The sequence below is a fragment of the Emydura macquarii genome, unplaced genomic scaffold, assembly GCF_026122565.2.
Source record: "Emydura macquarii macquarii isolate MOO-44397 ecotype Brisbane River unplaced genomic scaffold, CSIRO-AGI_Emac_v2 contig_2636, whole genome shotgun sequence".
Lineage (NCBI taxonomy): Eukaryota > Metazoa > Chordata > Testudines > Chelidae > Emydura > Emydura macquarii.
Genome location: NW_027132773.1, coordinates 5309379 through 5327697, shown reverse-complemented (window position 1 = coordinate 5327697; position 18319 = coordinate 5309379). Strand labels below are relative to the sequence as shown.

The following is an 18319-nucleotide window of genomic DNA, read 5'->3' as shown; positions in this document are numbered from 1 at the left end:
CTTTTAAACAAATGTAAATCAACATCTAGGCCATGGAAGGGATAACAAAACCCATTGAAGACAGTGGTAAATCTCCCCTTGACTTCACTGGGGCCAGGATTCAGCCCCTGGTGATCATTATCACAGATAACTTTTTAAAATTACTAGAATTAAATTCCAGAATTGACAGGTGTAAAGGAATCAATCAGCAATACCAAGTATATAGCATTTACCAGATTTACATCTATAAAATCATGACAGGTGTGGAGAAAGTAAATAAGGATGTGTTATTTACTCCTTCTCATAACACAAGAATTGGGGTCCCCAAACATAATTAATAGGCAGCAGGTTTAAAAGGAACAAAAGGAAGTATTTCTTCACACAATGCACAGTCAACCTGTGGAACTCTTAGCCAGAGGATGTCATGAAGGCCAAGACTATAATAGGGTTCAAAAAGGAACTAGATAAGTTCATAGAGGATAGGTCCATCAATGGCTATTAGCCAGGATGGACAGGGATTCAAAACCATGCTCTGAAGTGTCCCTAGCCTCTGTTTGCCAGGAGCTGGGAATGGGCGACAGGGAATGGATCACTTGATGATTGCCTGTTTTGTGCATTCCCCTCTGAAATCCCTGGCTTTGGCCACTGAGCTAGACGGACCATTGGTCTGACCCAGTACAGACGTTGTTATATTCTTTCTGTTCTGACCCAGTATGGCAGCACCTATGGAGTTTATATTCAGTTCTGTAGAGCAGACAATTGCTGAGCTATTCCTTTGCATCCGAAAAGGATTTTTTGCATGCAAGACTAAAGATGTAGCTGCTGATATAGGAAACATAGAAGGCTTGAGGCTTTAATCTACAAGGCTATGAGTGAATTAGACATTCTTCTTCCAGCTGCTGCTGTTCACAACACTTTTGACAGTTAAAATACATCACACATTCTCTTGTCCATTTAATGTAAACAATTATTATTTTAGGTAGAGTCCAAAATCAAACCAAAATAGAACGATGCAGACAGACAGTTCAGAGATTAAACTAAGCAGTAGACTAAATGTATATAAAAGTCATTTAAATGTAATAAAAAATGAAAAAAAAAATCTAGATCAGAATGTAACATTCAGATCAACCCAAAACACAATTTTTTTCAGAGTTTGGGTTCACGGAAAATTTCATGTTTTGTTTTGAATGGAAAAAGATTTCAAAATAGTGAAACTCCCCCTGAAATGAAAAATCTGATGCCTGTGCAGCTCTACCTTTTACAACTTTTTGCCAAAAGAAGCAAGCATTCTGGGCCACCATGATTTAAAAAAATATTTTTAATAGTTGAAGTGTCTTAAAATGCATTCTGCTGATTACAAACGAAACAATCCTTATATGAATTAGTGAAATTGTGCTAAGAACTCATCAAAGAAGTAATTGAAAACTCTCACCCCATCCAGAGGCATCCAAAAATTGGGACACTAATCATCCTCCACCTCCTTATTTTAAGTGCTGTATGTGGTGGTGTTGAAATGAAGTGGCCTGTCATGCTGTGTATCCCCAAATAATCATGTTGCCAGCTGTTGAATCTAGGGCTTGATTTACTGCATTTCTGAATCCAAGTAGAATACTAATACTACTACTAAATACCTTTTGGGCTCAATCCTGCACAATGCTGAGCACTGTAGCCTGATTCAGCAAAGCACTTATGCATGTTTAACTTTCAGTCTTTGCTTAACTTTAAGTGTGTGAGTAGTTCTGTTGAAGTCAATGGGACTGCTGATATACTTAAAGGTGCGTATGTGCCCAACTGCTATTCTGGGTGAGACCAGAGTGCTCAGCACCATTCAGAGTGGAGCCTATATAACGCTCTTAGTATTCAAAGCACTAAACAGAGAGTATATGTCCTCACAATAACTGTGTGAAGAAGGTAAGTATTAGGAACACATGCTATGGATGGGGAAACTGAGGCAAAAGGTTAAGTTTTAGATTATAAACTCTTTGGGTTAGGGGCTGTCTTTTATTATATTTCTGCATAGTGTTTAGTGTGATGGAGTCTTGGCGGGACTGGGTCCTCCAGTAATATAAATAATAAATAAACGACTTCCCCACAGCCACAGAAGGGAGATCTTGCCAAATAGTTGTCATTTTAAATTGACGTATTTGTGCTTTTATTTAAAATGTGCAATCCCATGGCACAGGAGGGTCTGTGGCAATTTAGTTTTGCACCTTTAAAAACTACAAGCAAACAAAAAAAAAAAGTGTGTGTGGGGGGGGGGGGGGGAGTCAGAAGGAAGACAGGTTTAGGTTTGTTCATTTTCCTTGTTTGTTGAAATTTGTGCTACGCCACACACAAATTCATCAAACTCCTTTCCTGGTGACAGTACTTAATTAGATTAGTGTAGTTGGGTATTCATGGGGATTTTCATCTTCTGACTCATAAAATTCTTTTATTTCCTAAAGAATTTCCTGTGTCTCACTGGAAACAGTTACTTTCTAAATTACACTGTTCTTGAGGTCTCCATGTAATACCTGGGGAGCCAGGTCATAGATTGACTCCTGTTTTTCAGGAAAGCTGATCCCCTTTAGTGCCTTACCCGCAGTAATCTTATTCTGAAATGTTTAAAAACTTTTTAACGTCTTCCTTTCATGACAACTATGTTTCTCACTTGCTGCCTGTGCAGTTTCCCCATGTCTACTTAGCAATATTTGTGTCTAATTCTGAGCATGCACCCCAGTGATTTAACGTTAGTGTGTAGCTTGCAGGCCTGTCCCATCAGGTTTTCATCACTGAATGATGTAAAAGAAAGAGATAGAGAGAGTTACGAGTATATTGCACCATTTAGCAGTTGATGAGAAATGCCTTTGAATGTCCTTTTCCCTTCTTGTTTTAGTCTTTTACTTCTTTTGAAAGGGGTGAAAGTCAGGTTAGGCTGGAATACCAGAAACCTTGTGTGTTCTTGTTTGAAAGGTTCAGTGAATTGAAGATGATACTTTTTGACATATGAGTTCCAGAAATGTATAGAGTGATTGTAGTGTGAGCAAGTCCTGCTTATACAAGGAGTTTCATCTGTGTGTATCTCTCTCTATGTGTAAAATGACAATGCTTTGCTGCCATTTGCTATCAGAGTTATGTGATATATTTGAATGTCCTTGAGCTAAGAAGACTGAAGTATAAGCCTGGATGCTATTTAAATATAAATTCAACTTCATTTGGCAAGATTAAAGTTGTAAAAGATCTTCAGATCATTGTACTTTGGATCATTGTACTATACATAGCATAGCATGATTAAAACAGCAAAGAAAGTGGTCTTTTGACACAATCATCATACTTCTCAGCTAAACATTATGCATATAACTGTTTAGACCCTGATATAAATTTGTGACAGTAATTCTTGGTTTAGTGAAGACTGTAGCTATAAACCAAAACTATAAGAGCAGACTCATTACTTGTGTAATTTTTTCATTTTTAAGAGTTACAAATGTATTAACAGTACAGTTCTATTTATCAGAATATATGGCCTTAATCCTCCACTCTTGCACCAATTTTACACTGACGTTATTCCACTGAAATCACAAGATCTATTGCTGCATAAATTGTTACTCTGTTATACAAATGGAGAATCTGGTCTCATGTTTGTTTATAATAATGAAAAATCAATAATATATCAGAATATATATTATTTACTTTGACAACCAAATTAATAAATGTATTGCCTTATACGTGTATACAGATCATTTTAAAATGGCAGAATGTAGCACATATGATAGCATTGCATAATCTAATCCATATGTTTAAATGTTAGAACCTGGGAAAGTTCTAGGGTAAAATTATTCTTGTCTTCAGGAAGATTAGTGAAAAAACATAGTTAAGAAAACATTCATTTATAATTAATGCCATTGTTACAATCCACTCTCCTCCCCTCCGCCTCCAAATTCTGGTGTTAGAACTGTGTGCTTAGCTATAGATACGCTTTCTCAAACACAGATTTAGAACAGTCGTCTTACGTTTCTGTGTGTGCCTTTCTACAAGTCCTGTATTAGCCTGGGCAAATGAGTTTACTTTCCCTATCAGCAGGTGGACCCAGGAACAAAACATTAGATGTCACTCTTTCTATAGCATGCTTGTTGGATTTCATTCACCAGTTGTTTACTGTCACCACAAGGTGGAACCAGCTCTGTGCTATTTAGTGATTTTCTGAAATGTGTCAGGCTTCTGACCTATTATAGATGATCTTGTCCATGTTTCTGTTAAGATTTGGTCAGGTACCATCCAATTTTATGTGAGTGCCTTTAGCCACTGGTTCTACACTGAGAAAGCTCAGTTGGTCTTGATCTAGCACTGCCGGTCATTCTCAAGTAGCAGCCATCTCTGGTGCCACATGTCAAGTTGGCAGGTCAGCAGACATTGGTTTCTTTGTTCTTCTCCTTCGCTGTTTAAAGAGGGGGAAAGCTAAGATCTTATTCAGGGACAACAATTCCCCATGACCGCCTCATGTTCAGTGGTTGAAAAGGCAAGGGAAGGGGACTTTTCCTCCTGCTACTGTGGAAGATGTGGCTGTATGACTCAGCCTGCTGAGAATCTTTTATCCATACTGTGTAGAGACAAATACTCCTTGTGGTAAGAGACTTAGAAGGCAGCTTTCAGACTGGTTGTGGTTGTGGTGACTATTCATTCCTCTTCTGGTCATGGAAATCTGGAGGAGGTATTCTAACCAGCTGCCTAGACCTTCCACAATTCCACAGTTCATTCACTCCAGGACTGTGACATGGAGTAGATTAAATATTTTAAAAGGACTTTTCAGATCTTAGGACAAAATCCTCAGCTCTGCCTAGAAAGAAATAAGTAAAGTTACATGAGAGCTTGACTCTAGATGTTAACATGCGCTTTTCTCCCTCAAGAGTGGTGATTCTGAGGGCAGGGTTCCTTCCTTTGAATTCTACCTCTATCACCCAAATAATGGCATATCACTTCATTTTAATTTAGATAAAAATGTTGTTGATTTTTTTTTGCTTGATAGAGAATGAAATAGGTATGTTTGCTGTTTGATACGTTCCTTTCAGAATCTGACTACCTTCCTGTTTTGGTGTAAGCAAGTTAAAATGGAGCCAGAACCTCTTAGAACTCCTTAGTGTTTGGCTTCTCAGAGGCCTGCTAAGCAGGCAATTTCTAGTTCTCTCAAGATCAAGGATTCATTCGTCTAAGGGATATAGTGTCAACTTGAGCATGGAAATTGAACTCGTTCTGGAGAGATCAGTGGAGTAGCCATGTTAATATTCTTTCATTCTGTAGCCAGATTCTACAGGCGAGGTGGTTTTCTTTGGATTACAGGATCCTCAGAGCAATGGCTCCTCATTTTTCACTCTCTCTCCATTTTGGGTGTTATGAACTGATTTGTTCCAGAGGAACAAGGGTGGAAATGGTCATCAGTTGACTTCCTAGGTTTTGTCCCAAACCATGAAAAAATGTTCTTGATGGTCAAGAATATTTTGTTCCTTTTAAATTAATAGTGAATTAAGTATCACATACATTATCTTTCAAAGACATTACTTTTAATAGCTAAAATACACAGAAGAAAGGGAGCCTTTCTTTCTTATCACTACGCATAACTCTTTCCCTTGTTTCAATACTTTGTGCAGAGATCCATGTTTGTTAAAGTGTAGGTGGGAGTGTATTTGTGTGGAATGGTGTTTTATGACGTGTTGCTCTGTAAAGAGAGCATAACAAGGCACATTTTGAATGAGAGACTCTAATCTGGCGATATCCTACCAACTACTATGGGATCAAAACAATTTTCCATCACCAGGATTCTAGCTTTTATCTCTCATTGAACGGTGTTTGTTCTTTTAAAAATAAATTCCATAGGGCTACATAATGTTACAGCCAAAATATTTTAACACATTTTTAAAAAAATGATAGATATTCTGTTCTTGAAATACTTCAAAGCAAAGTTGCCACAAATGCCACCCTCTCAAAGGATGAAAACATGCTTGAATCCCTGTGATGTAGGCTCTGTGCACAGTTATATTTGAGTAAACATAGAAATCAGAGCTTTATATACTTGATTGTCACTGGTAAAAAGGGACTTCATTATACCAGTGCATCAGTAATTGAATCTAATTATTTGTGCTATTTGATACCTTGGTCTCATGGTACAGGTGCTAGCTGGGAACTTGGGAGACTTGGGTTCAAGTCCTGATTCTGCCACAGATGCCATGAGTGATTTTGGGCAAGTCACTTAATCTATCTGTGCTTCAGTTTCCCATCTGTTAAATAAGATTGTGAGGTGCTCCGATACTATGGTAATGGAGGTCATATACCTACCTAAGATAAATGTGCTGCATCAAACCAGTGTAAACGAGGGGAGAATGAGCCACATGAAGTTTGGAAGCCCTCAAATTATTTTTCTCTTGCCACCTCAATGCAAAATGTTTTTTAAAAGTAACAAATTACGAAATGTTGCCCAATTGATGTGGCATTTTGTAATGTCTCTTCTGAATGGATTTTTTAAAAATTTGGTTTTAATATGGATGGCCAGGAAAATAAGAGATTAAAAATACTTACCTACCTTGTAGATTGCTTTGAAGTCTGTAGAGGAAAAGTGTTCTATAAGAGCTCGGCACTGGTAGTGTTAAAATATTAATACTACTCAGGAAAAATCTTTTTTATTTTAGTAGGAGCTTTTCTGGAGTAAATCTTACAGGATTGGGTTGTATAAATGAAAGGATCTGAGCTCTTTGGGACAAGATCTGTCTTTTTGGTCTGTGTTTGTACAGCACCTTAACACAATTAGGGTCCAGGTCAGTGACTAGGGCTCCTAGGTGCTACTGCATCACAAATAATAATAGTTTCATTTGTAGTTTGGATTGTGTTGATGACTGGGCTGTATTTGTTTTTTCATTTGATTCTCCCCATTAATACAATATATCAGGTTGCTGGCAAGGCTAACTCACTTAAATAATTACATAATTACAGTCACCATGTGATACTGAATTATTTATACTAGATGAAAATTGCAATTGATTTAGTGAATTATGAAGCTAGTCCATTGTTATGCAAATCACAAGCCACCAGCAAGACCTACATTTGTTTTACTGGTCAGGCTCTTGTAAGGAAAACAAAAACATTATCCAAAACTGAATGTTTTTGGATTGAGGTTACCAGGTCAACAGTAAATTTTAAAAACTATTTGAGAACTTTCTCAATGACATTTTAAAATTATAGGTTACACTGCTACATATGATGCTGTTCTGATTCTTTGATGCTGCAGATCTACAACTGACTTATGCGTAAGATATATATTTAAAAACATTAACCATGATTTAAAGTAACAAGAGACACTGTTCAGATGAGGAGGAAAAAAAACCTTTTTAGGTGAGGTGCGTTAGCTTTAGTAGTTTTATTGAACCTGAACCAAAAAGTAATCATTGGTAGCTGAATCTTTGTAAGAACACTGTAGAAAAGACCCCTGCTCCTGCCTACCTGTTGCATTTTAATAAATTCCAAAGGTTGGAGATGTCTGATGTATTTTAGAGGAAATCCAGGCCATTCCCAGCGCTTATATATATTTTGAGGTATTTTAGAATATTGTGAAAGAGTTAATGAAGGAGTAATAGTAATAGCTGTATGCTAATATTGTTGTTATTTTCTAAAGAGACAGAGGCAGTATGTTTTCATTGATCCAGGAACATCTGGATTGCTCTTGTCCATCCAATTGTTCCAAGTAATTCAAATGTCAAATAAGATTGTAGATGTGAAGTGTCAGACCTCTCTCAGCAATCATTTTGAACAAATGTATCATGCTAAAACCAAGCAAAAGAAATCAATCCAGATTGGATATTTTGTTTTGTAAAGAGCTGTTGTGACATTCAGAAAGCAGCAATAGAAAAAAAAAACCCATAGTCTTTATTTATGGCTTTCAATCCTTTACTGCCCAAATGAGAGACAGAAGAGCAAGATAATGATCATCTTATATCAACAATTATTTTGTAACATTTCCTTCAGACACAATTCCTAAGGGGATATTTACCTGTAGTGGCACAACTCTGCTGATCACAGAGCGCTTGTTAGAGCCCATCTGCTTCTCTTTTCAAGCTCCAGACCCTACTTTTCCCTTATGCTTCCCCATGTTCACAACCTTGGTCCCACCCCTGCTCCCTACATGTCCCTTCCTTACCATATACTCTCATGGTCCTGCTAAAGGCCTTCTGCCATAGGAATGGGAGGATTTGGATTTTTTTCCTTTCCAGTGGGATGTATCTAACACTTGATTATAATCCTGGATGGTCACAAGATTTCTGTGCCTGATTCTGCTTCTAGTTACGCTGGTGTAAATCAGGAGTAACTCCACTGAAGTCAATTTTTCTTCACTGTAAAAGGTGCATAAATGAAACCATAATCAGGCCTACTCTATCCAGTACCATCCCAGCAAGTCATATTTTAAATCAAGGGCAGTATTTCAAATCTGGGACCACTTTTTATAGAAGCATAAGAATGTTATATTATAAGAAATAGTTTATTTCCTGTAATTATTCTGCTGCATATTTATCATTCAGAAGATGCTGTGAAAATAAATGCATAAAAGCTCACCAAATTACCCAAAGCACATCTTATTTGCAAAGGTGGTGTGTGTGTGTGTGTGTGTGTGTGTGTGTGTGTATAATATATATAAAACTGCTGTATTTCTAGTGTGTGTGTGTGTATATAAGAATGTTATATTATAAGAAATATAAATAAATAAATATATATACTAGAAATACAGCAGTTTACCATTTTTATATCAAGGTTATGTGTGTGAAGTTAGAGGCTGGTATATATGGATCGGTCAGTCTCGATCATGGAATAAACGTATGGAGAGAGAGAGAGTGAAGTAACTTAAAGATCTACAACTGTTTTAAAGTGGAAGATTTATTACTGTATTTAAATCTTGTATGCTTTGTGTTTTTACAAAGAATCATTTCTCAGTGGAATAAAAGAAATTATGAGACTCCACACTAAATACTGTGGTTTTCAATAACAAAAATTGTGTTTAAAAAGTATGAGAGTTCCAAACCACAACTAGGGTGATCATCTTTTCAAAAACCCACTGGGAAGAGGCTGGTGCCATCCTTGAGTTTCGGGGAGGCATGGAGTGGCACCACAAAGAATCCGGGACAGATGCTATCCCAGAGTCATTCAGCCTGGGACCGGGACTTGAACTCTGACTGTCCCACTCAATTCAGCATGGGTAGTCACCCTAAAAGCAACCCACCAGAGAAACAAGGCATTTTTCAAGTCAAGACCCTTTTCCTTCCTGTCCTGCCCCCACCAGCTGGTGCCATTTTGCAGCCCTAGCATATTCCATCTCTCCCTCTCACTCTCACTCTCACTCACTCACTCACACACACACACACACACACACTCACACACACACACACACACACACACACACACACACACACACACACACACACACACACACACACACACACACCCCCCCCCCCCCCCCCCACCTTTCTACCTGTAAATAGTCCTCTGAGGGAAATGCTTGGAATAATTATAGCAAAAAAATGATAAATTGCAGGCTACCCTTTAATGTTTTTGGATTCTGAAATGGAAAACGTAACTGCAAAAATCACTGCTATGGAAGACAGAATGGAGATCTCCAATTCACAGGTATATGAGTGAGGCACTAATAGAAAAGCACAAGATGGTTTGTGATTGCAATTGTGCTGTTCAGGAAATTATCAAAAGGAATATTCTGAAAATAAATACCAACTGGGCAAGATTTTCAAAAGCAGCCTCCAGTTTTGCTTCTGCAAATAATTATAGGCTCACGTTTTAGCAGTTAAACCTCTAACTTCCTACTTCGTGGATGCAGGCAGTTAGATGTCTAAGTGCTCCAAAATGTGTCCAAACTCTCAAAATTGGAAGCAGAATTGAGACTTTTCTCAAAAAATAAATAAATCCAAGGCTAGACTATTTTTGAAAATATTTATCATGGGTTAAAATTTATGCTGCTGTTTGAGTAGGAAATAAGCGTATCGGACTCTGCCCAGAGATCGGTATCACCTTATGAAAATATGTCCAGGGAGTGGCCAGAAGACAAAGGGTTTTTTTAGAATTTTCATCTTCATGAAGAATAAGCTTCCTTTTGTCTTTTAACCTTAATGTGAAAGAGATCATATACCATATGCTACATCCCTTGCTGGAACAGGTTTTGATTTCTCTGTGACACACACATGAGACTGAATAGGTTTTAGGGGTTGCACAAACATCATCAGACGTACTGTATAAACAGAAACATTTCTGTTCCTTCCTGCTCTTAACTGGCTACCCAGTGCAGTCATCAGGTGTTCTCTGTTCTGAAGAAAGTATTCTCTGATAAAGGGGTATGAGCCTCTATCACCAAATTAAGGGTCATCAGTAAAAACAAATTATTCCAATTTTTGGGCAACAGCCGTGCAGCTTTTATAAAATATATGGGAGAAATCCCAGATGTAGGAAGTGCAGAGAAGTGTGGAAAATGACTGATTAAATATGTGAAACCTACTGGTTTATGAGTCTTTGTTACTCAGGGCCAAGTGGAAATGACCTGTTTCTAATGTATGGTTTATACATGGTTTTTAGTGAGGTAATGGATAGAATAACGTTCCATTGTTTTGTATGGTTTTGTATTTTTGGCTCAGAAAGGGTGTTCACTATATCTAAAATATTAAATCTGGCATGTAACATATCAGAAACCCACAGAACCAAAGATATAGGGGCCAGGCCCATGGCCTTAAAGAGGGTGCATATATATGTGATATATTCTTGTTTTAAAGCCTCTTTCCACGGTAAGTGGTGTAAAATGGCCTTAGTAAAGATAAGAATTAGATCCATTTTAAATGTCTGTAATTCAATACAAATTACTAACAATCAGGGCTGCGTGTAACATTTGCATCAGGCCCTCTCCGTTCAGGTATCAATGTATTCCCAAATACAATCCTTGAGTTCAGGGATCAATGTATTCACAAATCTTGGCTCCTATTCACAAAAATTTGCAAATGTTGGTCGAAGTTGTTCGCTTAGCTGGGAAACTCCAAAGCTCCTTGTCCCCAGCTTGTCTCCTGCAATTACCCTTCTCCCCCTCCCCGCCCCCTCTTCCCCGCTGCTGTCCTGTTCTACCCATCAACCTTACTGTTCTTCAAGGGAAAACACTCCTGCTTTGCTGGCAGCCAGATTTGCTGAGCTGGAGCTGACTGACGTCCAGTAATTGTTAGCGGGCTACCCTAAAGGAATCATGCATGAGCATTAATGAGGTGTCTTTTCCTGGGCATAGTCTCTACAATGCAAAGGATTACAGCTCCTCTCAGCCCCAGCCCAGGAGAACCAGCTGAGAGCAGAAGTGGGAGGGCTTTTTCTCCCTCATTCTGATTTCCCTTTTGGAAGCATCCCTCCCCAAAGTGCCCTTTGAAAGACTGAGTGAAGCATGAGTCCATAGCGTGCAGCCACCTGAAAACCATGCTACTGCAGCCACTCTGCACCACTTACAGACCTTGGGAAGGGAGAAGGAGGTGATGGAGCACTCTGCTCCCTGGAGGAGAAAGCAGTGGTGGGACATTACGCCAGCAAAGGGCATGTGTACGCAGCAAATGAAGGGCAGGCATGCCCGTCCTAGTGTTATTCTAGCTAGTGTGGGTAACAATGGCAGTGAAACCATGGTGACAGAGGCTTCAGCACAGGCTTGCAAGCTAAGTACACACCCAGCATCCCTGGCAGACATTTACTGCGGCAGCTAATCTGCACTGAAGTCCATGCTGCCACATCTTGATTTCTCTTGTTACCCCTGCGAGCTAGATTAAAACTGGCCCGCATTAGCCCACCTGATCTACAGTTACACCTTAAGTGGTGGTGTAGATGTACCCTAAAGCAGGAAGAGATTTTTCTGAAGGTTGCTGGGAAAGGAGAAGAAACAAGAAAGCCCCTGTTGTGTCTTTTGCTGTTTACACAATACAGCCAATATGAAGAAGCCACATGGATTCAACTGGGCACCAAATAGGCATGTTTACTAAATAGACACAAACCTGCCAGGTCTAGTTAGATACATACTGCAGCTCTCCCTGGTTTCTGGCAGCTTTTGAAACATGGTACACAATGAGCACTGCTAGAAGGCTCACAAACTATCCAAAGGATACTACTCTTTCTATAAGCTACATCTCCTGTGAGAGGGAGTGAGAGAGCTGAGGGTGAAGGCTAATGGTATTCCTTGTAAGTTTGCTCAGTTGAACTCAAACCTCCCACCAAACATGCAACAGTTAGTTTGGTTCCATCTCCCGGCCAACCACATGATGACGTCCTTCATGAATTGTACCCTGCAGGTTTCACACTACTGTACTATCAACCCTCTAACATTATTAGTTCATCATAATAATACTGGTAAGACACACAAAGAGGAGACTGCCGGTGGAGGAGATGTCATTGAGGGTGAAATACAACAATTTAGCATTAAAAAGTGGTTGAAAATCTTAGGAACCACCGCTTGGATTTGCTAACTGTGATGTAGTCACTGCTTTAGGGGAACAGTTGCCTCATTAGCAGAATGTATAGAACAAGGTACATTCTGAAAAAACAATGCGTGCAGTGGAAATTAATAGACTAAATGCTAGTCACTCCAGTTGGGTACTAAGGTTGCCTTATGGGAGCTCAACTCTGTTTGTACAGGTTTTCAGCTGACTTCACTTTTTAAGAGTGCATGGAATACATCCAAAACAAATAATTTTTTGTGCTAGATGGGAAGACCAAAAGGAAAAGTCCGGAGAGAGGAGGATGGATGATCTTCCTTTAATGTCAAAACTGACATAAACACATCCCCCCAACCCCTTTGCACAAGATAATTTTCTCAGCAAGACACAGATTGCTTCAATCTCTGCATAGCAGCCTTTGAAGCTTTCTCCTTATTGTTTTGTGTAGGGGGAGGGAGGGTTCCCTTTGAGGATTTCTACAGCAGTGAAGAGTTCCTCCTTCAAATACTTTCACATGATGTGGGAAATGCTCTTTTCTTTGGGGCTTCTCTGTCTTAAGACTTAGGGCTGGCCAGAAAACAAGAATTCCGCTTCACAAAACATTTCGGCTTTGACGGAAAAAGATCTGTTTGAAAATTTTTCAACCAGCTCTGCTTAAGACCTTACTCATCATTAGGTGGAGTTCCAGCTCAGGAGATCATTTGCATTGCTGGAGAAGATCCACCAAATAGAAGATATGAATTTTTGGAGCGTTCCCCTTCTGCAGAACTTTGTAATAGGCTGCTTCTTTTTTTGGTTTTTGAAGTTATTTGCATTGTTTGGTAGGGATGGTTTACAGCATGGAGTAATTTATAAAGATGTTAGTTACTTTGTAACGATTCTTTTTAGAGATTGACATTACTAGAGGGATTCCAGGTGGGTTTCTCTCTTGCAGGATGTTTGCATTGTTCAGAGTTTTTGATCTTCAACTTTGCTGCTGTCCATTCTTTCCCATCGGTAGCACTTGAATAACACTTTTAGCCTCTGATCCCACAGTGAGCTCTGTGTAGATTAGATTCCATTGGCTTCACTGGGGGTCCCAGCGGACTCCTGCTTGGAGCTCTTTGTAGGATTGGGGCTTTAGTTAAGATGGTACTGTATTTATCCAGGTTTTTCCCAGAGGGTGAGAAATGTACCATCTTGGGAGGGCTGTTTTTTCCCTTTAATTTCCCCTCTTACATGTTTTCTTCCTCAGAACTTTCCTCCACATTTAACTGTGTATGGTGTAACTAAAGATGTATGGTATTGTTCCCCATGTACACACTTTCCCTGCACACATTGCAACCATTTGATAGCTTCCACACCTCCTTTTACTAAAAATCTTGTGGGGAACTCTGTACATCCTGTACTCATCGATGCGAAGTGATTTGTAACTGCAACTACATTCTTTAATGACTTCTGCAAGGCATTTATGAAACCATTAGTAACAAATGTTTAACAGATATTAGGAGAAAGAACGTGGAACGCTGGTATGTGCGGACATATATACACAGAGGGAGTGTGTGTGTGTATGGATGCGTGACCATAGGGAATTGAATGAAAGGGGCAGGTATCTGGTGGTGATCAGGTGGATTTTTAGGTGACCTTTAAAGCCTCTCAGCGAAGTTCTCGTGGGAGCCCAGCTACAGGAGATACAGCCCTCTAGCTGCTTTTTAGGTGACTCAGTGAGGCTGTGTGACAGGTATCTGTTGGCACACTGCAGTTGCAGTGGCGTGGGTTCCTGAGTCCCTGTGTTGGGGTAGAGGGAGAGTAGGCCGTGGACAGTGAAAGGACGAAAGATTATTCTTCAGATGATGCTGTGCAGCCATTAATTGTAAATCAGGATCAGAGTTTGGGGCTCTTATTGTACATGAGGCGGCCACTCAATGCTCAGGTACGGCTGTGTTGCAGATCATGTTTTTCCATCTGTGCATGGTAAAGTGACGTGAGATCTTTTATTTAGGATGTAGGCCTTACATTTATCTGTGCCTTTGTCACCCTGAGCTTAGACTAGCTTAATGCTCTCTACTTGGGGCTGCTCCTGAGACCATGCAGAAGCTGAGCTAGTCCTGCATTCAGTAGCCCTTTATTCAGCGGGGCTTTACACTGGGAGCATGTAACACGAGCGTCCCGGGAGCTGTTGCCTTTTGGCAGCTGAGTGGAACTCAGAATATTTTTGTATTGATCTTTAAACCCTTCGGTGGTTGGAGCCTGTGTCTGGGTTACCAGAGCAGCCATCTCTCTACCTGGACAGTTGCTGACTGTGGTGGGTGCTGGCAGGGAGCTCTTCAGATGTACAAGGAAGGCAGCTGCCGGCAGCTTGTTCTCCGAGGGGGCTGAAATGAAAATAATGTAGCATAATTGTACATGCAAGGCAAAATTTTCAAAAGTGCATAAATGACTTAGGGGCCTCGGGCACTTTTTGAAAATGGGACTTAGACTCCTAAGTCCCATAGGTGCTTTTGACAACGTTACTCTGTCTGTGATTTGATGGTAACACTATCTGACACAAAGATACTGCAGCTCTTGATTTCTCTTGTTCCTCTTTTCCAGGTTGGCCTTCATTCTATGATGTGATCAGTCCTGATGCAATTACATTCACTGATGACTTCTCTTATGGGATGCACCGAATTGAAACAGGCTGCAGTCAGGTCAGTTTATAGCACACACAGACCATTCTGATAGTAAAGGCTGCAAATATTGCTAGGGTACGTTATCCTTTCACTTGTGAGCTACAAAGCTTTTTAGTTCATTAGATACTAATAATCTTAAAATTGCAGGGTGGATTGCACGTATGACAGACGAATGGTTTGAGTCAAAGTACAAAGTGCTCATGAGAGTGTGTGTTGTTATTTAGCTTAAGCACTGTTTAACAGAGCATACAGAAATGGCTTGAATCAGTGGTGCCTAGTATACAAAAATTGCCTTGTTGAAAGGAATCCCTTCAATGCTTATCCCTGAGCCCTGCTCTTTTACCTCCATGTGCAAATAGTTTTGATAGAGGTTGGAAGCTTTGTAGTGACTATTTGTGTGCTGATTCCATCACTGTGCATTACTGAAGAGTAACTGAAATCCAAGACCCATCCCCAGATCAGTCTTAATGGCCACATCAAGTAATCCCATCTGCCATAATAATGAAGTCAATAATAATGCCAGATGCTCTCAACTTTCCGTTATCTGTCTTGTTCTACTTGCTTTCATCCTTTGTGATGTTCAGCTTTTTGTGAAATGAATGGCATAATCATTACCTAGAAGGGAGGAAAATTGCTGAGTTGGCACATAGCAGAAACACCCAGCAGCTCACAACCATCCAATTCCAAATCCTTAAATTCCTTCTGGTGAGGCTGCAACAGCTTCATTCATGCTGTATAAATTTGCCTTTCAGTTTCCAGACAGGACCGAGGGTGGGACAACTGATTTCAGCATTGCTGAAATATATCCTGATTATTCTGTACTTATACATGAATGCTCAGAGCACATTAAGAAGAGGCTTTCTGAAATGATGTTGTATTCTTCTAAGAGGTCATTTCTGCTCCCACTGAAGTAAATGGCAAAATTTCAGTTAACTTCAGTGTGTGCAGGATGGGGTCCAACATGCCCGTGCCTGAGTCAGTCTGAAGGGAAATATCTACTAATATAGGTGGAGAAATTGTATTATTCTTACATAGGTGACATGCTGCAAAAAAACCATTTAACACATTTTTGGTAGCTGTGCTCTACACATTTTAAGAATCTCAGAAGCTCTACTACCACCTCTGATTGCAAAAGAACTTTTAACACCTTGCAGGAGAATTTACTGCATAAAAATATATTGCTCAATATTAAAAGAATTCCACCAGTGTTTATTTCATAATAGACTGAGGAACCTCATGAGCTTATAATCATCACTTTACGAATTGCTTTGTGGAACTAAATGATAAATATAAATAGGTTTGGAAGGATTCAAGTTTTATCAGGAAAAGTTGATTTCACTATATACACACAAAATGATGAAAAATTATTTACATCAATAATTGAAATTTACAGATTGACAAAGTGGGAAAAAAAGTGTGCTTGAGAACTTAGTTTAATTTAAGGATATTTACTTTACATATTTTGAAATGTGATGTTGAACAATTTGTGTTTAAATGGTTTTAAAGCTTTAACTTTTTGTATCTGAATGTCTACTATCATTAAATAAGTGACTGACCCCATCTATTGTCTAACCCCTAGAATTTCCCACAACTGTGAAAATTTAAATAGGAAAAAATGCTTAAATCCACAATTTTCTGCAATTGTGAAAATTTAAATCAATACAAATAAAAAATGCTTAAAAATAAACATCGATATTATCCATTAAAACAAAAACCTGAATTCTGCCAAGCTAATATATGAAGGTGCTGAGTATTGCAGGATACAACATTATCCCATGCCTTTTATAGAATCAATTAATGTAAAGTCTGGAGGTACAAGCGTTAAAGTAGAATTTCATCTAAATTGTAAATCTAGACTGATAATGATAACAGTTCTAGTTAATGATGCTGTCTCCATTATATGTTGCTGATGTGTAACTTGTAGGATGGACAACCATGAAAACTATACCAGGGTTTTTTCACTCAACTCATACAATTGTCTGCAATTTATATATAGTGTTTGAACTGGGATTAGAGGCAGAGCAATAGGATAGTTTATCTGTGTCATAGGGCAACCATTAGCTCTTCAACTCCAAGTTGGGGTGCACTTTTCCTGTTGGATGGATGAATTGGTTTTGATGATCTGAAGGATGGGGGAGTGGATTACACCCTCCGCAAGTTCGCGGATGACACTAGGCTGGGGAGAGTGGTAGATACGCTGGAGGGTAGGGCTAGGATTCAGAGTGACCTAAACAAATTGAAGGATTGGATCAAAAGAAATCTGATGACGTTCAATAAGGACAAGTGCAGAGTCCTGCATTTAGAATGGAAGAATCCCATGCACTGCTACAGACTGGGGACTGACTGGCTAAGCAGCAGTTCTGCAGGAAAGGACCTGGGGGTTACAGTGGACAAGAAGCTGGATTATAAATCAACAGTGTGCTCTTGTTGTCAAGACAGCTAACAGCATATTGGGCTGCAATAGTAGGAGCATTGCCAGCAGATTGAGGGAAGTGATTATTCCCCTCTATTCGGCACTGGTGAGGCCACATCTGGAGTATTGTGTCCAGTTTTGGGCACTCCACTAGAGAAAGGATGTGGACAAATTGGAGAGAGTCCAGTGGAGGGCACTGAAAATTATTAGGGGGCTGGTGCCCATGACTTATGAGGAGAAGCTGAGGGAATTGGGCTTATTTAGTCTGCAGAAGAGAAGAGTGAGAGGGGATTTGATCGCAGCCTTTTACTACCTGAAGGGGGCTTCCAACGAGGATGGAGCTAGGCTGTTCTCAGTGGTAGGAGATGACAGAACAAGGAGCAATGGTCTCAAGTTGCGGTGGGGGAGGTCTAAGTTGGATATTAGGAAAAAGTTTTTCACTAGCAGTGTTGGAAGCACTGGAATGGGTTACCTAGGGAGGTGGTGGAATCTCCATTCTTAGAGGTTTTTAAGGCACACTTGACAAAGCGCTGGTTAGGATGATTTAGTTGGGGTTGGTCCTACTTGGAGCAGGGGGTTGGGCTAGATGATCTCCTGAGGTCCCTTCCAACCCTAATCTTCTATGATTTTATGTTTCTATGATCTGTCTGTGAAGGTTAATGGAATCTTAATATTCCTAGAGGTTTCAGAGGAAGAAAGTTGTTCCTTCGACAGATCATTCTCTTAATGTTTTGGTAGGACTTTATCACAGTCTGTTGTTCTCAACAATAATGACCTGACCTCAGACATCCTCTTCCCCAGCTTCATTGTTG

General features: G+C 39.6%; 1 protein-coding gene across 5 annotated transcripts in view; it reads left to right on the top strand.

Annotated features, from left to right (window-relative positions):
- Window positions 1-18319, top strand: part of MSRB3 (methionine sulfoxide reductase B3) — a 119329-nt gene that overhangs the window by 94969 nt on the left and 6041 nt on the right. For all 5 annotated transcript variants that reach the window (XM_067564089.1, XM_067564088.1, XM_067564087.1 and 2 more), the window contains one exon: window positions 15015-15112. In XM_067564089.1, coding sequence (XP_067420190.1) covers window positions 15015-15112 — 98 coding nt within the window. The remainder of the gene's footprint in view (window positions 1-15014; window positions 15113-18319) is intronic.